A 25,290-nucleotide genomic window follows, 5' to 3' on the forward strand; every position below is an offset into this window, starting at 1 on the left:
AAGTTAGTCGGGCCAACACCCGCGTCGTATCTTTTGACGTCACCTGCCCGACTTTTTGAAGGGTGTTCGGCCGACTATCGGCCGCTAATGTCTTGCTGGCTGGGTGCAGCTACAGATACAGCAGTATGTACCACCACCACCCCCCCCCCCACCAAGTGTAACAGTGCAAAATTCACTTACAGCTACAGCTACAGCAGTATAACCCCCCTCCCCCCAGTGTTACAGTGGAAAACAAACCTACAGATACAGCAGTGTGTACAACCCCCCCCCCCCCCCCCAGTGTAACAGTGCAAAACAAATCACCAGCTAGAGATACAGCAGTATGTAGAACCCCCCGCCCCTACCGCCCTCACTGTAACAGTACAAAACACACCTACAGCTACAGATACAGCCGTATACACCCCCCCCCTCAGTATTACAGTATAAAACACACCTACAGCAACAGATTCAGCAGTATATACAACCCCCCAAGTGTAACAGTGCACAAATTACTTACAGCTACAGCTACAGCAGTATGTACACCTCCCCTCCCCCTTAGTAACAGTGCAAAACACACCTACAGCTACAGCAGTATGTACAACCCCCCCCCTCCCCGCCTACTGTAACAGTACATAACACACCTACAGCTACAGATTCAGAATTATGTACATCCCCCTCCCCCCGCTGCCACCACTGTAACAGTACCAAACATACCTACAGCTTCAGATACAGCAGTATGTACAACACTCAACCGCCTTCCCCCGTGTAGAGTGCAAAACACACCTAGACCTACAGATACAGCAGTATGTACAACCCCACCCCCCCCCCACCCCCTGTGTGCAAAACACACCTACAGCTACATATACAGCAGTATGTTCAACCCCCCCCCTCCCCGCCTACTGTAACAGTACATAACACACCTACAGCTACATCAGTATGTACAAACCGCCCCCCCCAAGTGTAACAGTACAAAACACGCCTACAGCTACAGATAGATCAGTATGTACACCCCCCCCCCCCCCCAAGTGTTACAATGCAATACCTACAGCTACAGATACATCAGTATGTACACCCCACCCCCCAAGTGTAACAGCGCAAACCACACTTACAGCTACAGATTCAGCAGTATGTACTCCACCCCCCCCCCCCCCCCCCGTGTAACAGTGCAAAAATCACTAACAGCTACAGCAGTATACCCCCCCCTCCCCGTACAGCTACAGCAGTATAAACAAGAAGGGCAAAGCCCATACGACTCACATGCTTGACCTTGACCTTTACATGACCTTGGCCTTCAGGGTCAAGGTCAAATAACTAAACCTAGCAATGACATCATACACTAAGAACTGCTTTACACATTTTTCCTACCAAAATACATGTGACCCAAGGTCAAGGTCATCCAAGGTCATGCAACACAAAGCTGTTAATTCAAGACATAGGAAGTACAATGGTGCTTATTAGCGAGCTTTAGATTGACCAACGAAACTTAGTTCGTAGCGATCCCTTTCGTTTCCGGTTATGCAATCGGGAAATCCCTGCGAACTTTTCTTCGCGCCTGCGGTTCTGAGGCGGTAGCACCTTTAGAAGCAGACGAAATGTTTGTCGTGCTCATCCAAACCAATGGCTAAAACATTGGATAGTGTTCGTGTGTTGCACCACACTTTGAATTGTTGGGTGTGACGAAAACTCGTGGTGACGATTTTAAACCATGTTGGGTCACGCATGGTCCAATCTTACATGGTCCAATCTTACATGGTCCAACCTTACATGGTCCAACCTTACATGGTCCAATCTTACATGGTCCAATATTACATGGTCCAATAATATATATATGGACCATGTAAGATTGGACCATGTAAGGTTGGACCATGTAAGGTTGGACCATGTAAGATTGGACCATGTAAGGTTGGACCATGTAAGGTTGGACCATGTAAGGTTGGACCATGCAAGATTGGACCATGTAAGATTGGACCATGTATGGTTGGACCATGTAAGGTTGGACCATGTAAGATTGGACCATGTAAGGTTGGACCATGTAAGGTTGGACCATGTAAGATTGGACCATGCAAGATTGGACCATGCAAGATTGGACCATGTAAGGTTGGACCATGTAAGATTGGACCATGTAAGATTGGACCATGTAGGTTTGGACCATGTAAGGTTGGACCATGTAAGATTGGACCATGTAAGATTGGTGTGCATCAGTGCAAAACACACCACCAGCTACAGATAGATCAGTATGTACCCCCCTCCCCCCCCAAGTGTTACAATGCAATACACACACCTACAGCTACAGATACATCAGTATACATACACCCCACCCCCCAAGTGTAACAGTGCAAACCACACTTAAAGCTACAGATTCAGCAGTATCATGAGTATGTACTCCACCCCCCCCCCCCCCCCCACTGTACAGGACAAAACACCTACATCTACATCTACAGATACAGCAGTATGTACTCCCCCCCCCCCCCCCCACTGTATAACAGCAAAACTAACATTAAAGAAAAAAAAACCAAAATCACTTACTCGCTGGATCCGTCGGTTGTCCTCGAGTTGACGTTAACAGCTTGAACACACCTGTAGGTTTCCATCCGTCCTTGGCTCCACAATTTTAACTTGTCAACTATCACCGCCACCATGTGGCACTGGGACAAGCACTCAGATTGAGATCCCGAGGCGACATTCGTCTCGGATAACATATCATCAATGTGCTGTCCAACATTCGCAAGAATGTCTCTTCTTTCGATATTAACTTGAACTAAGAAAACAAATAAACTTCGCTCACGCGGGAAAGTAGCAGCTAGCCGGCCATGTTCACACTCAATCTTGTTTGTACCGTAAGGAAAGCTATTAGAGTATTTCAAGTATATATGATGGCGTATTTTTAAAATGTAAAACTCATGGTTTGAGCTCATGCTGTATTTGATTGCAAATATACAAACAAAACTTACAATTAATTATCCTACTCCTATGTGAAAAAGTCAACAAATATGAATAATTTAGTTTCGCATTTGCAGAGTCATGTCACGCCGTTCCCGACGCTTGAACAGGGGACGTAACAAATGCTAAAATAATGATAATAAATTCAAGTTGTTATCTGCCGTAACTCTGCATATTTTTATCGACAGCAACATTGCGTCGGGCCGATGTCGGGGTTTATTACGTACATTTGCTGAGTTTTACACACAGTCAAAACGATATCGGCGCGACAACGGACGTCGACACACGACATTTGACGACGTCACCCGACTGAAATCGTCAGTCGGCCGACGAAAGCTTGCTAGCTGGGATACTGCACAGCTGTATCACCGGCATTCATGCCTTGCGGACTTGCCGACACGTTCTCACAACAGAGATCGTTCAGAAAGTGACAAGCCAGTATAGTGCATTAGCGTACAGCATTTCACAGTTAAACGCGCGTTTTGATATTCTTTCTAATTTTCAGACCTTGCTTTTAATCCAAACGTAACATTTCTATATATGTTGTTGGAATCACGATACCAAAAAGAATCAGATGAAATTGTTTTTAAAATACTGAACCGATCTTCATGAAACTTTACATGAGATTTCCTTGGTATAAAGATCGGTCCAGTAGTTTACTCACATATCGCTCTACACCGGCACGGTTGGCCTAGTGGTAAGGCGTCCGCCCCGTGATCGGGAGGTCGTGGGTTCGAACCCCGGCCGGACCTAAGACTTTAAAATTGGCAATCTAGTGGCTGCTCCGCCTGGCGTCTGGCATTATGGGGTTAGTGCTAGGACTGGTTGGTCCGGTGTCAGAATAATGTGACTGGGTGAGACATGAAGCCTGTGCTGCGACTTCTGTCTTGTACGTGTGTGGCGCACGTTAAAGGTCAAAGCAGCACCGCCCTGATATGGTTCTTCGTGGTCGGCTGGGCGTTAAGCAAACAAACAAAAATATCGCTCTACACACACACACACACACACACATACACACATACACACACACACACATACATACACACACATACATACACACACACACACACACACACAAACGCGCACACACACACACACACACACCAAGACCCTCGTCTCCATTCCCCGTCTTTGTTAACACATGTAATCTAAAATTGACTAAAAGTAAACAAAATAAGACAACATGCACAGACTGACAACAACAAGAACATACAGCACAGGTGTTTTTCTTGACAGAGCACGACTACAGTTAACCAGTCTCGCTGTCTGGTTTGCGAGGAGCTGATGACCCAGTTTGAACATTGGCCGAGATTTAAAAAAACCAAAAAAAAATCTGTGCACCACACCGGGCTGACACGTGTGGGGCGATCGAGGTCACTGGGCATGAAAATGATTCACGGATTTTTTCTTTTATATTTTTTTTTTCTTCCCCACGGACTCCGCCTCTTCAGTGAACACTCGTTTTCATATGACACACCGCCACGCACACACACACACACACACCGCCACGCACGCACACACACACACACACACACACACACACACACACACACACACAATCACACACACACACACACACACACACATGAATGAAAACGAATTCAGATCAACATTTATTTCAATAGCGTTCATGCGCAACATAATTGCATCACCAATGACGAATGGCTGACGACAGAGCAACACTTTCATCACCAATGACGAATGGCTGACGACAGAGCAACACTTTCATCACCAATGACGAATGGCTGACGATAGAGCAACACTTTCAACACCACAAATCTTGCATAACATATAATGTCGGCCACAAAAATCACCGCCGGAAGGTTCAACAAATAAACAATTATAACAAGAGGTTAACATTTATTGATATTCACAATCACTCAGTTTCCGTACCACCTTCACTGTGCGTGAGAGTCATTGTTTAAATGCTGGCAGCAGCTTACAAACAAGTACAAGCAGCAATTACGTGATTGCTTAAAGAATGTTTTCCCGTAATACAGATGCGTGGGTCTGTTTGTGTTTGTTTCCAGACATGTCGATGTTTCTCCAGATACACCGGAGACATTGTAATTTAAGTTATGGCATTGGGGAGACAAATAGCACGCATGGAATTACGGTCTGAAACTCAACTGTGTACAATAATCACTCTTAAAATTCGTTCCAGCTACAACACTGAACCATGCAGTTGTTTTTCCTTGTTTGTGTTCGTTAAGAACAACTGAACTATTTCGAAATACACTCTTACCGGCGACACCCCTCCTACACCCCCTCCCGCCCCGCACCCACCTCCTCCCCCTTCTGAAATGATGTGTTCCGTGTTTGCAGCACGTTTACCCTGCAGACATGTACGTGAAAACAACAATAACAAAACAACAATAACAAAACAACAATAACAAAACAACAATAACAAAACAACAATAACAAAACAACAATAACAAAACAACAATAACAAAACAACAATAACAAAACAACAATAACAAAACAACAATAACAAAACAACAATAACAAAACAACAATAACAAAACAACAACCACTCGATCAACTTACACAGATATCTTTGAACAATGTCCACACGAAAGGCATAATAATTATACTAGGCTTATTTCAAAATATAACTCCACACTAATACGATTTTGGTAAAAGTCACAGTTTAGGAGAACGGACCTTTTCACCTTTGTGTTGTTGTTGTTGCCAGTTTAAACAATGCGTCAAAATTAAAATGACCGTAGAAGTTAGAAATCAGCAGTTGTTGAGACTCCAAAGAGAGCGGTTAAACATTCCACAGTCCCAGGGGACCCTTACAGACATGGACATTTGCATGGTATCATGCTGACAGTGTTCACCGCCCCAAACACTCAAGCAAATAGCTCTGTGACTTATGACTTCGTGGTTTCACTGCCATTTTTGTGTGTAATAATAATAATAATAATAAATGAGCATTTATATAGCGCAACATCATAACTTTACAATTATGCTCTTTGCGCTTGACACATTTAAAATTAAAACACAGTTATACAAGCATTTACATCTACATTCATAGTCAACAACGCTTAATTAAAAGCATACACCATCACACATACATTACAAAAGATTCTTCCACTAACTAAGTAATAAAAACATGAATAAAATAGGTAGTAAAAAACAAGGAAATACCAGCTGAATACCCTTAATCAAACAGAACATGTTATCAACAATGCTGAAAACAGTCCTAGATGTTTATATACATTATCACTAAAACAACAAATACACTACATGTAGCCTACTGATGGACTGAGAAAACAAAATCAGGGGTTGTATTTCTTGAAGAGGTGCGTTTTAAGTGCTCGTTTGAATGCTTGGGGTGACTGAGAGTGGCGGATGTGAAAGGGGAGAGAATTCCATTGTGTGGGTGCGCAGAAAGTAAAAGTGCGTTGTCCGTATGTTTTGGTTTTGGTGTGTGGAATGGTAAGGATGCGACAGTCAGAAGAGGCACGGAGTTGTCTTGCTGGAGAATAGACGGTGAGGAGTTCAGAGAAGTAAGCAGGAGACGAGCCAGAAAAGAAGTTAAAGCAGAGGGTGGACAGTTTGTAGTCAATGCGGGCTTGAATAGGTAACCAGTGCAGTGTGTGAAGAAGTGGTGTTGCGTGATCTCGTTTTCGTGCTTTGAGAATGAGGCGTGCTGCCGAGTTTTGGACCTTTTGTAGTTTATGCAGGAGGTACAGAGGACAGCCAGAGAGAAGAGAGTTGCAGTAGTCAAGTTTAGAAAGAACAAAGGCACAGACAAGAGTGTTAGTTGTTTGAGAGGAGAGTGTGTGGCGAATGGTGCTGATCTTACGAAGCTCAAAATAAGCTGCTCTACAGACTAAAGATATATGTTTGTTAAGGGTCATGTCAGATGAAAGGGTGAATCCAAGGTTTCTAGCTGATGGTGAGAAAAGAATGTCGGTATTGCCTATTTGAACAGAAACAGGTTGGGGAGAGGGAAATGTAGTGTTCTTCTTTTTGCACAGTAAGACTTCAGTCTTATCATCATTCAGCTTGAGTTTGTTATCGACCATCCAAGATTTAACATCAGTGATGCATGTCTGAATGGTCTTGATGGCGGAATGTGTCTCTGCAGGGGGACTGGGTTTATACAGCTGGGTGTCATCAGCAAAAGACTGATTTAAAACAGAATGGTTTTGAATCAGTGTGGAGAGGGGCTTAGTGTACATGATGAAAAGGATGGGACCGAGTACTGAACCTTGAGGAACGCCGAAAGAAAGTGGGGCTGGAGCAGACATCTGGCCATCGACAAGCACAGCCTGAGTCCTGCCAATGAGATAGGACTCAAGCCATGCTAGCGGTGGACCGGATATGCCGTACAGAGTCTGAAGTCTATGGAGAAGCGTGACATGGTCAATCGTGTCGAACGCTGCAGAAAGGTCAAGTAGGGTAAGCACTGACACATCACCACCATCCAGAGCAGACAGAATGTCACTGATTACTTTAAGTAGGGCTGTTTCAGTACAGTGAGAAGGGCGATAAGCGGACTGAGAGTGCGAGATCAAATCATGGGTGTTCAAATATGACAACAGCTGCTTCAAAACTACCTTTTCAAAAACTTTGGACAAGAATGATAAGTTAGATACAGGACGATAATTCTTCAAAATATTGACATCAAGACTAGGTTTTTTGAGAAGTGGTTTGACAAGTGCAGTTTTGAACAATGATGGAAAAACACCAGATAACAGGCTATCATTGACAATTTGAGTAAGAGTTGGCAACAACACATCAAGATTCTCAAAAAGCAGTGGTGTGGGTATGGCATCAAGTGGACAAGTTGTTGGTTTGGACTTCAGAATAATGGATTTAAGGTCTTTTTCACTGATTGGCTGAAATGATGGAAAAGAACAATCAGTGGGAACATCAACATGACTGGAGGAAGCAGAATGTGCACTCATCTGATCAAGTTCAGAACGAATATCAGAAACCTTCTTGATGAAATAATCACTGAATACATCTGGCAGCTGACTAGCGGGGAAAACAGTGGGAAGTGGGGATACCTTACTGCGGCCGGTCAACCGGCAGCAAATATCGAACAGTTTTTTGCTTGAATCGCAAGCAATAATCTGGGTTTGGAGGAAGGTTGTCTTTGCTGCGTGTACTAACTTAGTTACAATGTCCTTTGCTCCTTGAAATATTTGTTTATGGACAGTAAGACCAGTCTTAAGATACCTGCGCTCAGCACGCCTACGGTCACATTTGGCATCACGCAGTTCGACACAGATATTGGAATACCACGGTGCGGACTTGGACGGACGGACAAGGCTACGTGAAACGGGGGCATGAACGTCAAGAGCAGCACGAAGTGTGGCATCAAGTTGGTCAGCGGAGGGGGAGGGGGGCAGCGCGTTCTGCAGCTCGTCCCTAAAAGCGTCTTTATCCATCGTACGGAGACAGCGGACAGACTTAAACATGGGTGGAGGAGGAGGACACTGGGTCATCAGATCAAACAAAACACAAAAATGATCTGAGGCTAAGACATGTGTAACAGACACAGATTGAACAATATGATCATCAGGCCTATGCATAACCCAATCCAGTATGTGATTCTTCTTGTGCGTTGGATGACTGACTGACTGTGTGAATTGAAAAACATCTAAAATATCTAACATCTTGACAGTGGAAGGGTGGTTGCAGTCATCAAAATGAACATTGATATCACCAAGCAAAACAGGAGTTCCAGACAAAGTGTTACAATGGTCAACAAGGTCATGAAATTCAGAGAAAAACATGGCATCAGTCAATTTGTTTTTTGAGTTTGGAGGAGGCCTATAGATGCAAAACAACTGAACTGGTTTCTGATGAAGGGCTAGTGTCACTTGTACACACTCAAAGGATGGATGTGTAAATGGCAGTACCGAATTAAACGACACATGACTAGAGAGAGAGTTTTTGAAGATCACTGCTATTCCACCACCGCGAGTGACACTGCGGGGAAACGATCGGAGGGAATAGTTTGCTGGTGTCAAGTCAACAATAACACTGTCGTCACCGTTCTCCTTGAGCCAAGTCTCGGTCAAAATCAAAATGTCTAGGTCATTGTCTGTGACAAACTCGACGATTTCTGTTCTTTTACATGCTTGTGTGAGTAGTGATCAATTGCAACAAAAGTGCTAGCAGCAACAATGCCCCACAAAATGAAGTCATTCACTTAAACAAATAATAAACAAAAGCAAACAAACACACACACCTCACAATCAACATAAGATAAAACAAACACAGAATAACAAATAACAAAAAAGAAATGTCAGCATAATTCTGGTCTAGAGAACGATCGTTGGTTGTGCAATGCCTGGGCTAATTTAGCTGAAAGCTAAAACGCAACAAACATCGGCATAGTGCAGTCACTTTGCCCTAGATTACGACCACTTGAAGCTACATTTGTAAGCCCTAACCTCTCCCCACTTAGCTTCATTGTACACAGGCATTGCAACATAATTCTGCTCTTCGGGTTGTGTTGTTGTTGAGTAATACTTCATCATGATATTACAATACACTGTGCATCACGTGCCGTCATTCCATACTTTCATAATAACATCCTGAAGAAGGCAGTTCGCCAAAATATTGAAATAGAAAAATCTAACCTGGTAACTGATGTGTCCACTTGTGTTTGTTTAATGCGAGACAAGTCTATATACCTTACCCCCTTGTTATCATTTAAAAAAAAATTAACATGTACTGACCACACAATCACACAAACACACATAACACGCTTTGTAAACTGTAACCGATGATTATCATCATGATCAGTCTACACCATGTGTCCAGTCTACATCATGATCAGTCTACATCATGTGTCCAGTCTACATCATGATCAGTCTACACCATGTGTCCAGTCTACATCATGATCAGTCTACACCATGTGTCCAGTCTACATCATGATCAGTCTACACCATGTGTCCAGTCTACATCATGATCAGTCTACACCATGTGTCCAGTCTACACCATGTGTCCAGTCTACATCATGATCAGTCTACATCATGTGTCCAGTCTACATCATGATCAGTCTACACCATGTGTCCAGTCTACACCATGTGTCCAGTCTACACCATGTGTCCAGTCTACACCATGTGTCCATGCCGAGAAAGGAATAAGGAAGACAGAGGGGGATACTAAAAAGGGGCACGTTTTCATTTATGCTCATTAGAACTATATAGCTATTCTGATGAACACGTGGGGGAATTCGGGGGCTGTGATTGGATGGTCTCTTCCGATCATCAAAGCATAATGCTGCGGAAGTCGGCCATTTTACTCAATATCCAAAAGCATATTGTCGTAAACAAAGACGCATGGTTCCGGTTTCTTCCACGTGTATAAAGTACACGCATACCTCGCCAGGTTTGTTTCTGTGACTAGTCGACAGACGATGCCATTTGCTTTGTGTGTGTTTTTGTTGTTGCTTACTGTACATGACATACATTACGTGTAAAATCCAGTTCTTTAACAGGCAACAAACCTTGCACATTTCCAGAAGCTGCAATCTGAAGCGACCTATCTCTGATTCTAGCAGACGATCTGATCATCTCTCCAATGTTTAACACAAAATCAGCAAACTCTCCTGTCACATAGAACGTCCATTGTATAGTGCAATGTTGAAATGAAGTTGCCGGTCTGAAACATTTAGTCGTTTCTTTTGAGACAATCCTTGTTCTCTTATCATCTACAGATTTACCGCAGTCTTCACCACGCGAATTCCCAACAGAAGTCAGACTTTCGAACATACAATATACGTAGGCAAGCATGATACGTCATGACGTCATATGATTCCTAGCATATTGACGTAATGCTAAACATCCGGTTATCTCGAGTTTTCTCCGTAATACATGTCCGTGGGTTTTTCGATGTTCGGTTATTTCCGTGGCTTCATGCGGAAAGGGAAACGTCGTCTGCAATAAACGACATGGACCATTCTGGTACTTGTTGCTGACAAAAACATGATTTTAACACAGAATTTAATGTCAGAATAGCTATATAAACGCTATTGTGTTTTCATCGTAGCAATAGGGTCCGATATTTAGACTCGAACAAGTATAATGCGACTCGTCTTCGACTCGTCGGCATTATACTTGTCTCGTCTAAATATCGGGCCCTATTGCTACGCTGAAAACACAATAGCTGTTAATAATAGAAAGTTTTCAATCCTTAATTATTTCATATTATTATTTTAAAGATATTGGTGAACGGACGGTCGCAATTCAGTTTCTGACGTAATCTTGTCTTGGAAGCATTCAGTCTGAGCATACCATGACCAATTTTGTGTGAACACACTATTCGGAAATTCATTCTGGAATACAAAACATAAGCATATCTGTTTAGATTCCCAGACAACTTGCCCTTTGAGATAGTTTATGAAGACTATTTGTAAAGCGCCTGGAGCCAATTGATGGGACTCGCGCTGTAGAAAAGTTATTTATTATTATTACTATAATTATTTCGATCAACCCGCGTTTTAAAATATCTACTTTTTAATTACAGTGTTGACAGTGTGGTGATTTCCCGACACGTGCAACACACCAACTGGGAAGGGAAACACGTGAGTGAGCGTGGGTACCGGTATTTCCCGCATGCAGGAACATCCAGCTGCTATTTTCATGACAATTATTGCTGATAAACAGGGCACCCCCCCCCCCATAATAGCATCACATATCACATCATTCAGTGTTTGTCTCAAAATAGCCAGAGCAGTCTGATCCGGCAAATAAAACACAACCTCTTCTTTCCGAATATATAGCAACTGGCATGAGGTTAATCTATCAAGGGATGTCAACACTTTTAGCATCACAAGTATGGTTACAATAGCACGTGTTTGGATTGTTGTTTTCCCATGAGCAGGGAGCGGGTTGCACTATTGTCTCTAGCCGGATGCACAACGGTCTATCTTTTGACCCTCTCAATTCAAACAAATGACATAGCAACCCATCATTCTGACTGAACGATAAGTCTTAACAAATTTCATAAGACCTCACACATTTCAATTTCTATCTTATAAATTAGTTTTGTTCCTGTCAAAGATCATTTATGTTTTGTTTTGTTTTTAAACGTGACAAAACAGGAAAACACACACACACACACACACACACACACACACACACACACACACACACACACACACACACACACACACACACACACACACATACACACACTAACAACAGCGAAGGGAAAAGATCACCCAAAAAAGAGAAAACTAAACCAACATGAACTTGACTAAATGTTTTAACATAGAGGGGGGAATCGAGACGAGGGTCGTGGTGTATGTGTGTCTGTCTGTCTGTCTGTCTGTGTGTGTGTGTAGAGCGATTCAGACTAAACTACTGGGCCGATCTTTATGAAATTTGACATGAGAGTTCCTGGGTATGATAACCCCGGACATTTTTTTCATTTTTTCGATAAATACCTTTGATGACGTCATATCCGGCTTTTTGTAAAAGTTGAGGCGGCACTGTCACACCCTCATTTTTCCATTAAAATGATTTAAATTTTGGCAAAGCAATCTTCGACGAAGGCCGGGGTTTGGTATTGCATTTCAGCTTGGTGGCTTAAAAGCTAATGAGTGAGTTTGGTCATTAAAAATCGGAAACTTGTAATTAAAAATATGCAATACCGAAGTCCGGGCTTCGTCGAGCATTACCTGACCAAAATTTCAACCAATTTGGTTGAAAAATGAGAGCGTGACAGTGCTGCCTCAACTTTCACGAAAAGCCGGATATGACGTCATCAAAGACATTTATCAAAAAAATGAAAAAAAAGTTCGGGGATTTCATACCCAGGAACTCTCATGTCAAATTTCATAAAGATCGGTCCAGTAGTTTAGTCTGAATCGCTCTACACACACACACACACACACACAGACAGACACACACACACACGCACATACACCACGACCCTCGTCTCGATTCCCCCCTCTACGTTAAAACATTTAGTCAAAACTTGACTAAATGTAAAAAAGGTGCGCCCGTGTGATTGCGAAGAAATGAGAAGAAAGAGAAAATCAAGGAACAAAATCCACTTGACCGGAGTCAGGTAAGGACAGCGGGTTTCAGCAAATAGCGACACGACAATAATTATGCCAACATGTTGGAACACACAGGCCATTCAGCAAATAGTGACAGAAGGATTTTGTAATATACTTTTCTCCAAGGCAAAGATAAAACTTTGAATCATAGTGAACGTTTGTTTAAAACTAGGTATTTGAAAGTGACAGAAATTCCAACTTTTGTGATTCTTTTCCAGCAACTCGTGCCATATATATTATTGTTAATCCCATGACAAACTGCATTTTATTATGATAACGACATCTATTAACTTGAAGTTACAAGAAACACATAAACAAAATCGACGATGGAAAGTATCTGACTGATTAATTCAACTGCATATGCCACACACACACACACACACACACACACACACACACACACACACACACACACACACACACACACACACACACACACACACTACACACACACATTCATTTTTTAAGGTCTTCAATTATTAAAGTTTCTAAAGCATGCTTCAAAAGTTGAACAAATTGTTTTTCAATTTAGATAAATAAAATGGAGTTATTTTTACTGTACATATAGGATTAGCAGCTGTGATAGATGCATGTATTGATTTGTTGTGGTGTTACTTCAGCGTTAGAACAGAGTCAGCAACATCAATTTAACAGAGCATGCCTATACTTTCAGTCGTTGACAATCTTAAGCGAGGCAAACTCTGATCATAAACAGACAATCACGCAACACACAATGAAATACGAAAAAGAAAGAAAGATTAAATGAAACACACACACAGAACACTGACAGCACAACGAAGACTACTCTGCCAGACAGAGCTACGCGCCAAGACACGCACGAGGTTACAGCTAAATAACAAAATAATGTATAATCGTCCCTGCATCACATTCTGCCCTTTGGTCCTCACACTACAGCGTTCAAATAGCACGCTCCATCTTGCAACACGTGACCAGTGCGTCACATCTGGCACAGTTAAAAGTTTAACATCTTCCTGCTTTCTGTCCGGATCGACGATCAACACATGTTAGTGGTTATCAGTTCACATTACTGGTTGTGTTCAGTTCATCTTACTGGTTGTGTTCAGTTCACATTATTGGTTGTGTTCAGTTGACATTACTGGTTGTGTTCAGTTCACATTACTGGTTGTGTTCAGTTGACATTATTGGTTGTGTTCAGTTCACATTACTGGTTGCATACATATCAGAAGATAACTACTGGTTATCAGTTCACCTTACTGATTGTGTTCAGTTCACATTACTGGTTGTGTTCAGTTCACATTACTGGTTGTGTTCAGTTCACCTTACTGGTTTGATTCAGTTCACAGTACTGGTTGTGTTCAGTTCACATTACTGGTTGGGTTCAGTTGACATTAATGGGTGTATTTATCAGCAGATATTTACTGGTTATCAGTTCACCTTACTGATTGTGTTCAGTTCACATTACTGGTTGTGTTCAGTTCACATTACTGGTTGTGTTCAGTTCACATTACTGGTTGTGTTCAGTTCACATTACTGGTTGCATACATATCAGAAGATAACTACTGGTTATCAGTTCACACAACTGGTTGAGTTCAGAACGGTTCACATTACTGGTTGTGCTACTGGTTTTGTTCAGATCACATTATTTACTGGTTGTTTTTATCAGCAGATGTTTACTGGTTATCTGTTGACGTGATTTTTTTGTGTTACTGGATATGTTCAGAACTCTTTACACTACTCTTGGCATTCATAACGGATGTTCACACTGTATAGAAGACCTGAAGAAGAACTGTTTTTCTTTCATGGTTATTGGCTTTTGACGAAGGCAACATTTCTTTCGAATTTTCTTTTCGACCAAACGACACTTCTCTTTATGTACAACAAACCGAGTCCATTCCAATGTTGTAGTGGGTTACAGATAGCGTCAAAACATCAATGTATCTAATTATCAAAATCAACAATAACAAACGTTGACTGAGGTTGACATGATCAAACTATGGCATGTCCATAGCACGATGACGCACCTAGCTGCTGTACACGTATCTTCTGCTGGCTGGTGATCAAGACAGCGTGTTTCATCATGCCGTTATGACAGTGGAACTAAATCACAGTCAGCCCGTGTCTGCAGACCTCACGTGACCACAAGGATCGCAACAACTTTAAATCCTGTATCATAAAAACACAACAACGTTAATCCTGTGTGCTCAACAACGTTGATCCTGTTTCATCAACATGGTTAATCCTGTATCACTAACGTTAATCCTGTATCATCATAACACAACAACGTTTTTCCTGTATCACCAACAACGTTAATCCAGTGTCATCAACATGGTTAATCCTGTGTCACCAACAACACAATACTCACTCACGCAGTGTGGCTTCTGCAGATCGCAGACATATTGAACCACAGAGAACAAATCATTCGTCGTGAATCTAAAAAGGTAACCAACACTCGCACAACACCACCTCTACATAGTTAACCAACAAGTCCCTTCCATCAAAGTTTTGTCGGGCTTTCTTTAGGTGAAATATTTATGAGAGCAATATGCAACGAAAAACAATAACTTTGAGCATATGTGTCTTTTAGGGGTAGTTCATATACCTTAAACCCTGTACGTTGCATGTCAGTCTATTAAATAACAAGTCGCGTAAGGCGAAAATACAACATTTAGTCAAGTAGCTGTCAAACTCACAGAATGAAACTGAACGCAATGCAACGCAGCAAGACCGTATACTCGTAGCATCGTCAGTCCACCGCTCATGGCAAAGGCAGTGAAATTGACAAGAAGAGCGGGGTAGTAGTTGCGCTGAGAAGGATAGCACGCTTTTCTGCACCTCTCTTCGTTTTAACTTTCTGAGCGTGTTTTTAATCCAAACATATCATATCTATATGTTTTTGGAATCAGGAACCGACAAGGAATAAGATGAAAGTGTTTTAAATTGATTTCGAAAATTTAATTTTGATGATAATTTTTATATTTTTAATTTTCAGAGTTTGTTTTTGATCCAAATATAACATATTTATATGTTTTTGGAATCAGAAAATGATGGAAAATATGATGAAATTATTTTGGGATCGTTTTATGAAGAAATAATTTTATTTACAATTTTCAGATTTTTAATGACCAAACTCATTGATTAATGTTTAAGCCTTCAAACTGAAATGCAATACCAAAGTCCGGGCTTCGTCGAAGATTACTTGACCAAAATTTCAACCAATTTGGTTGAAAAATGAGAGCGTGACAGTGCCGCCTCAACTTTCACGAAAAGCCGGATATGACGTCATCAAAGACATTTATCAAAAAAATGAAAAAAACGTCTGAGGATATCATACCCAGGAACTCTCATGTCAAATTTCATAAAGATCGGTCCAGTAGTTTGGTCTGAATCGCTCTACACACACACACGCACAGACAGACAGACAGACAGACACACATACACCACGACCCTCGTCTCGATTCGTTAAAACATTTAGTCAAAACTTGACTAAATGTAACAAGTCGCGTAAGGCGAAAATACAACATTTAGTCAAGTAGCTGTCGAACTCACAGAATGAAACTGAACGCAATGCAACGCAGCAAGACCGTATACTCGTAGCATCGTCAGTCCACCGCTCATGGCAAAGGCAGTGAAATTGACAAGAAGAGCGGGGTAGTAGTTGCGCTGAGAAGGATTGCACGCTTTTCTGTACCTCTCTTCGTTTTAACTTTCTGAGCGTGTTTTCAATCCAAACATATCATATCTATATGTTTTTGGAATCAGGAACCGACAAGGAATAAGATGAAAGTGTTTTGAAATTGATTTCGAAAATTTAATTTTGATCATAATTTTTATATTTTTAATTTTCAGAGCTTGTTTTTAATCCAAATATAACATATTTATATGTTTTTGGAATCAGAAAATGATGGAGAATAAGATGAACGTAAATTTGGATCGTTTTATAAAAAAATTTTTTTTTTACAATTTTCAGATTTTTAATAACCAAAGTTATTAATTAATTTTTAAGCCACCAAGCTGAAATGCAATACCGAAGTCCGGACTTCGTCGGAGATTACTTGACCAAAATTTCAACCAATTTGGTTGAAAAATGAGAGCGTGACAGTGCCGCCTCAACTTTCACGAAAAGCCGGATATGACGTCATCAAAGACATTTATCAAAAAAATGAAAAAAACGTCTGAGGATATCATACTCAGGAACTCTCATGTCAAATTTCATAAAGATCGGTCCAGTAGTTTGGTCTGAATCGCTCTACACACACACACAGACAGACAGACAGACAGACAGACACACATACACCACAACCCTCGTCTCGATTCGTTAAAACATTTAGTCAAAACTTGACTAAATGTAACAAGTCGCGTAAGGCGAAAATACAACATTTAGTCAAGTAGCTGTCGAACTCACAGAATGAAACTGAACGCAATGCAACGCAGCAAGACCGTATACTCGTAGCATCGTCAGTCCACCGCTCATGGCAAAGGCAGTGAAATTGACAAGAAGAGCGGGGTAGTAGTTGCGCTGAGAAGGATAGCACGCTTTTCTGTACCTCTCTTCGTTTTAACTTTCTGAGCGTGTTTTCAATCCAAACATATCATATCTATATGTTTTTGGAATCAGGAACCGACAAGGAATAAGATGAAAGTGTTTTAAATTGATTTCGAAAATTTAATTTTGATGATAATTTTTATATTTTTAATTTTCAGAGCTTGTTTTTAATCCAAATATAACATATTTATATGTTTTTGGAATCAGAAAATGATGGAGAATAAGATGAACGTAAATTTGGATCGTTTTATAAAAAAAATTTTTTTTTACAATTTTCAGATTTTTAATGACCAAAGTCATTAATTAATTTTTAAGCCACCAAGCTGAAATGCAATACCGAAGTCCGGCCTTCGTCGGAGATTACTTGACCAAAATTTCAACCAATTTGGTTGAAAAATGAGAGCGTGACAGTGCCGCCTCAACTTTCACGAAAAGCCGGATATGACGTCATCAAAGACATTTATCAAAAAAATGAAAAAAACGTCTGAGGATATCATACCCAGGAACTCTCATGTCAAATTTCATAAAGATCGGTCCAGTAGTTTAGTCTGAATCGCTCTACACACACACACAGACAGACAGACAGACAGACAGACAGACACACATACACCACGACCCTCGTCTCGATTCCCCCCTCTACGTTAAAACATTTAGTCAAAACTTGACTAAATGTAATAAAAAGCAAAAACACAGTCTTTGCCGCTAAACACAGTGAGTAAAACCCGTAGAAGTTAACACATTATTGTAGTACACGTGATCTTGAGAACCGTTGAGATGACATCACATATACCCGCTGTGACAAGAAGTACGTCATACGACAGTTGCGTCAGAACACCCGAACACGCAGCTTCCCATCAACTGCCTGTCTATCACAACTCATGGTCTGTTTCCACTGTGGCAGTCGATGAGCCGGTCAGCTTTGCGTGATGTGGAGACTAGATGTGTCGGCGGACACTGAACACAGAGAGGGCGGGGCAGTGAGGTGTGGTCACTACACGAGGTGACGTCACTACACGAGATGACGTCACTACACGACGAGTGGTCACTACACGAGGTGTGGTCACTACACGAGGTGACGTCACACATAAGGTGACGTCACCACACGAGGTGACGTCACTTATACGTGGGCAGGGGTGGGTCCGTTGACCGCGATACAGTGGCCGAGCGGGTAGTGGTCCCCGTTCACCCCGTTACTGCCCTCTCCAACACCCCCGTTTGACGTCACTGACACCGTGACCGGCAGTCTGTGCAACTTGATGCTGTCACTACTGACGTGTCTCTTCATGCCCGCTACCTCGTCTCTGACACTGTCACACGTGTTGTTGTTGGACAGCGCCTTCTTGTGGCACGTGGCACTGCTGTTCTGGGTCAGTGGGAGGCTGTGACAACTTCCGTTCCGTGCCATCGCTGTCTTTCCCTCTCTCAAGCTGTGACAACTGGGTCTCTTGGTCAGAGGGGACTCCTCTGTCTGCACACTGGTCGAACTACCGTTCCGTGCCAGCACTACCTTCTCCTCCTTCAAACTGTGGCAGCTGGGTCTCTTGACCAGTGGCGACCCCTCTGTCTGGACATTGTCCGAGCTGTCTTTCTTGGTCAGCGGCGAGGGGTCATCTTTGAGACTGTCCGCACTGTGACTGTGAGTTAGCGAGGGGTCAGACTTGACACTGTCCGCACTGTGACTGTGAGTTAGCGAGGGGTCAGACTTGACACTGTCGTAGCTGTGGCTGTGTGTGAGCGGCGCTCGCTCGTTGGTCAAGCTGTCGGAGCTGTCGTGTGCGGTCAACGGCTTCTCCTCGCTGTGGACGCTGTCCGAACTGACCGCCTTGATGGTGGCGAGTCTCTCGCTGACCGGGACGACGTCAGGCTTGACGTGCGACTCGCGGGCCTTGCTGGTGTTGGCGGCGGTCAGGTTCCTTAGCAACAGCTCTCTATCCAGCGTATCCACCACGGTGGTCTGGTTGTCCTGGACGGCGGTCAGCTCGTAGCCGTTGGTGGTGGCCACTGACCCCCGCAGCGACAGGGAGCGGGGATGACCGTACAGACGGCGGAAGACACGCAGCAACACCTGGGGACATAAGGACATGACGTTCTTTGTTATCCATTCAATGAGGCTTAAAACATAACATCCTGTCCACGCAATACGACATAAGAAACACGATTCGTTATGGTCATAACAGCAAAATAAGGTGAACAATTAAGATTTTAAGATTTCCAGGATTTTTCACCTGCACCGTATTTCAAATAAACCTGAGAAAACCATTTTGTAGTTTTAAAGTCGATCTTCAGGTAACTTTGACTAAACAGGGGCAGATTCAAAGGTCTTACAAATGAATGATAAAATTCAAGGAGATTCAGGAAGTTTCAAGAAAAATTGGAAGCCTGTCTTAAAATTATCAGATACACACACACACACACACACACACACACACACACACACACACACACACACACACACACACACACACACACACACACACACACACACACACAAACTCTCTCTCTCTCTCTCTCTCTCTCTCACCCACCTTGCGGAACTTGCTGCCGAAGGCCGTGTAGATGAGAAAGTTGACGGCAGAGTTGATGACGAAGAGCAGGTTGCTGACAGCCAGCCACTTGAGGAAGGTGGGGAAGGCGAAGACAAAGTCGAACTGCGCCACGAGGCCGGGGGACTGGCAGAAGATGAAGACCACCACAATCAGCACCAGCACCAGACTCAGGTTGGCCTCGTTCTCGTCGTGGATGTTGGTCCCGCTGCGCCGTCTCTGCATCCGCATCAACTCCTGGATGAGGAAGACGTTGAGGATGAAGAGCGAGGCGAGCGGGATGACGAACATGAGGATGGTGTAGAGGATGGAGGAGTAGATCGTCTTGTACAGGTAGGCCTTGCCGAACGCCGTGTCGGCCAGCGAGTAGCAGCCGTCACCCGACACCTCGGCACTCTCGTCCTCGTTGCACTGCCTCGCGAAGGTGGCGAAGAGTCGCGGGATGTTGTAGACCACGGACACCAGGCAGATCATGACAATGACTACCACGGTCTTGCGGCGCGTGCACAGCCTGGCAGCGCGGAACGGGTGGCAGATGGCGATGTAGCGCTCCACGGACACCGACACCGTGATCCACACGTTGCACGTCTGCAGCGTCATGACCATGTAGTTGATCGGGGTGTAGATCACCGGGTAGATGTTGTCCAGGAAGTAGAGCAGGCTGTCGTTGCTCAGGTACACGGCGCACGAGAATGGCGTGAGGACGATGACCGCGGTCAGCAGGATGCCGGTATCCGTGATGACCAGACCTCGCATGTAGAGGATGGTGGTGGACTGCATCTCTTTGCGCCACAGCACCACGATGGTGATGACGTTACCCACCAGACCCACGAGCGCTACGATGGGCAGGAAGATGCCCCAGCACACGAACTGCCACAGCAAGATCTCGCGGTCCACGTTGGCGCTCATGAACTCATCACCGTACGTCAGGTTGATCTTCAGGTTGATCTCAGCCATTGTCTCTGGGGTACTATAAAGTTATCGCTTTGAAGGTTCAATGACTGTTAGTACGACTTGTTTTCAGTTTGATCTCAACCGTCGTCACTGGGTTAGAAAAAGGTGAAGGTTTCAATAACTGTTTTTAGGAATAATATTATTGTTGATCTCAGCTATCGTCACTGGGTGACTGTATAGTTATCACGTGAAGGGTTTAATGACGTTAGTAGGAATAACGTTGTCGTTAATTCCAGTCATCTTGACTGGGTTACTATAAAGTTATCGCGTCAAGGTTTCAATGAATGTCAAAAGGACTCGTTTTCAGATTGATCACACCGAGGTCAGTATCTGTTTTAGGATCATTTCAGCCATCGTGAGTAATGTTAAGTATTGCAAAGCAAGGAATCAATCACAGAACATGAGACTGATTTGTAGGTTGATACTGCCCGTTGGAAGTCCACTTGAAAGGTGTAGCCATTTAGCCACACAACCATTGTTCGTGGATTGGCTTAAATCTACATCAATCATTCAGTAGCAGGGCTACAGTTTGGTTTATACCTTGGTCTGAGCCATTGACGAGCTGTACTTTCACCCAAGACTCAGTCATAGTACCACAGTATTTCTTTTTCCATTGTAAGTATGTTTGTAGTGTCTGCAAAGGTTACTCTTTCCTGCAATATTTAGAGACTTCAGAAGACGAAGAAGATCAGTTGGTCGATGTCAAACAGTCCTTGCGTCAATAGACACACACAAGTGTTTTATTTGAAAGGCAGCCACACGCATGACGAGTCCAGAGTTTCACTTTCATCTACTCTACACAACATAACAACACTCTCCTCAATAGTGATATCAGTACACGTTACTTCACACAGCACAGAAGCACTTTGCTCAACTGAAGACGGGTGGTTGGCGAATGCTACGTTCCCCGCTATTGATGAAATTCAACACTGCAAATCCTGACAGATGAGGCGGGGTTTCACAGAAAAGAGAGACAGCAACCTATTACGTTGCTTATCTATGTACAAGCACACTTATCGTCTGCAACGTACGGTATTATCTATCTCTATAATTAGTACAACTGGCGTCTGCCAACCGGCAAACTGCAGCTACATCCGGGTATTTAATTTCTTCACCTCTGAATTCTGCACGGAGGATCGCTTTCACGGTACACAAACGAGCATTCTCCTGTCACCAGAAAGCTGTCTTCAAGGTGTTGAATTATGTTTCTCCTTTCAAACAGACATAGTTATGTTTCTTGCCAAACCTGACACGGACTGGTTGCACGAGAAAATTACTGCAAAAGCATTTCAGTTCAATGACACACACACCCAGCGTAGATCAAGATTAATTTTGAAACTTCAGCGATGAGCATTTGGGTTAGGTGTATAATCAAGACGCGACCACATACCGTGTGACATCCGGACAACATGAAATCAGAGTTTGCAGAACAGCGAGTCTTGTCTCTGAGTTCTTGTCTGTCAACAAGGTCAACTTTGGTTAAAGGAAACTACTTGAGTGATAAGATGAAGACTGTGTGGAGAGCTCATCAACGTCGTAAAACATCAGCTGGAGGGATGTTTAGGAGCCAGAGAGACAAAGTGACAAATTGTCTTGTGAGTCCAGCTCCAGAAAAATTCTGTTTTTCATCGCGTTGAGAAGAATCTCCTCTTGCTGAATGGTCCTCCTTTTTGTTTGAAGATTCTCCAGATTATTCTAGAAGTTTTTAATCCGATTGTTGCAGGGCTAACTGGAAGATACTGTACGCTGACTGGTGTTTTGAAAGTCTGTTTTCTGGATCCACGAGTGACACGCGGCAGTCTCACTGGAGGTGGCTGCAGACACGCGAAGAACGGAAGACCGGATGATAACACGGCGAGCAGTACGTGCTATGTAAAGACCTGGGTGTGACAGTCATGACATCAGAGGGAAGATACGCTGCCGTCAGTACCCCTTCTTCGTGTCCTTCGGTCTGAAACAAAAAAATCAAAGCAGATTTTGAGATTCAAACTTCCATTACTGCGCCTGACGGACAATGACACACCGTCAACTGACGTACGACCCGCTTTTCTATCTGGCATGTAGAGCAGCAACAATACGAACCACTGGTTATTTTTAACTTCGCTCGACACAATACAAACAATCAAAACCCCATGGCGCATCCTAAACAAAACACCACAACACCGTCAGACACGAATTGAGAAACACATGTTTTCGGACATCTTACACCAGGGCAGAATAACACCTGCACACATTGTGACATCTTACACCAGGACAGAATAACACCTGCACACTTTGTGACATCTTACACCAGGACAGAATAACACCTGCACACATTGTGACATCTTACACCAGGACAGAATAACACCTGCACACATTGTGACATCTTACACCTGGGCAGAATAACACCTGCACACATTGTGACATCTTACACCAGGACAGAATAACACCAGCACACATTGTGACATCTCACACCAGAACAGAATAACACCTGCACACATTGTGACATCTTACACCAGGACAGAATAACACCTGCACACATTGTGACATCTTACACCAGGACAGAATAACACCTGCACACATTGTGACATCTTACACCAGGACAGAATAACACCTGCACACATTGTGACATCTTACACCAGGACAGAATAACACCTGCACACATTGTGACATCTTACACCAGGACAGAGTAACACCTGCACACATTGTGACATCTTACACCAGGACAGGATAACACCTGCACACATTGTGACATCTTACACCAGGACAGAATAACACCTGCACACATTGTGACATCTTACACCAGGACAGAATAACACCTGCACACATTGTGACATCTTACACCAGGACAGAATAACACCTGCACACATTATGACATCTTACACCAGAACAGAATAACACCTGCACACATTGTGACATCTTACACCAGGACAGAATAACACCTGCACACATTGTGACATCTTACACCAGGACAGAATAACACCTGCACACATTGTGACATCTTACACCAGGACAGAATAACACCTGCACACATTGTGACATCTTACACCAGGACAGAATAACACCTGCACACATTGTGACATCTTACACCAGGACAGAATAACACCTGCACACATTGTGCATGCAACAATCCATTGAAGGATCAGAACGTATGGACACTCCAAGAAAAGAAATCATTTCTTAAACAGACACACAGCTAGATACAGCCATCCAGTTTAACAGACACACAGCTAGATACAGCCATCCAGTTTAACAGACACACAGCTAGATACAGCCATCCAGTTTAACAGACACACACACAAATCACAGGAAAACAGCACACGCACACACACACAAGAAAAGAGCAAAAGAAACAAATCACTGCCCGTGGCTACAGCTGTTTGCAATTGTTTGTTGAGGACCGTTGAACTAATAGCTGCAAATACTGAGCGAAGAGATGTTGCAATTAGAGTAAGTAACAACGGGCATACTGAGCGAAGAGATGTTGCAATTAGAGTAAGTAACAACGGGCATACTGAGCGAAGAGATGTTGCAATTAGAGTAAGTAACAACGGGCATACTGAGCGAAGAGATGTTGCAATTAGAGTAAGTAACAACGGGCATACTGAGCGAAGAGATGTTGCAATTAGAGTAAGTAACAACGGGCATACTGAGCGAAGAGATGTTGCAATTAGAGTAAGTAACAACGTGCATACTGTGCGGCGTCACTGTTAGGCTCGCAACAACGATCTCTCTTGTATAGTACCTATGGTAACAGTTACACATTTTTTTTTTTTTTTTTTTTTTTTTGCTTAACGCCCAGCCGACCACGAAGGGCCATATCAGGGCGGTGCTGCCTTGACATATAACGTGCGCCACACACAAGACAGAAGTCGCAGCACAGGCTTCATGTCTCACCCAGTCACATTATCCTGACACCGGACCAACCAATCCTAGCACTAACCCCATAATGCCAGACGCCAGGCGGAGCAGCCACTAGATTGCCAATTTTAAAGTCATAGGTATGACCCGGCCGGGGTTCGAACCCACGACCTCCCGATCACGGGGCGGACGCCTTACCACTAGGCCAACCGTGCCGGTACAGTTACACATAAGTGCACTACTTAAAACACCGTACAGTGTTCACAGAAATGTGTGTGGAAGAAAATGAGAAGATTGTGCACCCTTCCCCCATCCCAATCTTTACCCTCGCCCAGCCACAAATACAACAATGCAATATACTTTAATGAACAATGCAATATACTTTAATGAACAATGCAATATACTTTAATGAACAATGCAATATACTTTAATGAATAAAGTTAAGTAATACTAAACATGCACAGACAAAA

The 25,290-nt window shown here is 43.1% G+C and overlaps 1 protein-coding gene across 1 annotated transcript; it reads right to left on the reverse strand.

The window, feature by feature from the left end:
* Positions 1-16,011: 16,011 nt before the first annotated feature.
* LOC138958072 (FMRFamide peptide receptor frpr-18-like) lies at positions 16,012-22,925 on the reverse strand. Its single transcript, XM_070329138.1, has 2 exons — positions 20,009-22,925; positions 16,012-19,548 (listed from the first exon to the last, which is right to left on the reverse strand). Exons 1-2 carry the CDS (start codon positions 20,981-20,983, stop codon positions 18,601-18,603), a joined length of 1,923 nt encoding a protein of 640 aa, XP_070185239.1. The 5' UTR covers positions 20,984-22,925; the 3' UTR covers positions 16,012-18,600.
* Positions 22,926-25,290: the final 2,365 nt, after the last annotated feature.

The sequence above is a fragment of the Littorina saxatilis genome, linkage group LG2 (genome assembly GCF_037325665.1).
Source record: "Littorina saxatilis isolate snail1 linkage group LG2, US_GU_Lsax_2.0, whole genome shotgun sequence".
Lineage (NCBI taxonomy): Eukaryota > Metazoa > Mollusca > Gastropoda > Littorinimorpha > Littorinidae > Littorina > Littorina saxatilis.

What these genes read in the sequence shown, in the direction of transcription:
- LOC138958072 (XM_070329138.1), bottom strand. Translation starts at nt 20,983, where the DNA reads ATGGCTGAGATCAACCTGAAGATCAACCTGACGTACGGTGATGAGTTC. An exon ending in TCGGCAGCAAGTTCCGCAAG is followed by an intron (nt 19,549 to 20,008) that starts GTGGGTGAGAGA and finishes TTATGTCCCCAG; the next exon opens with GTGTTGCTGCGTGTCTTCCG.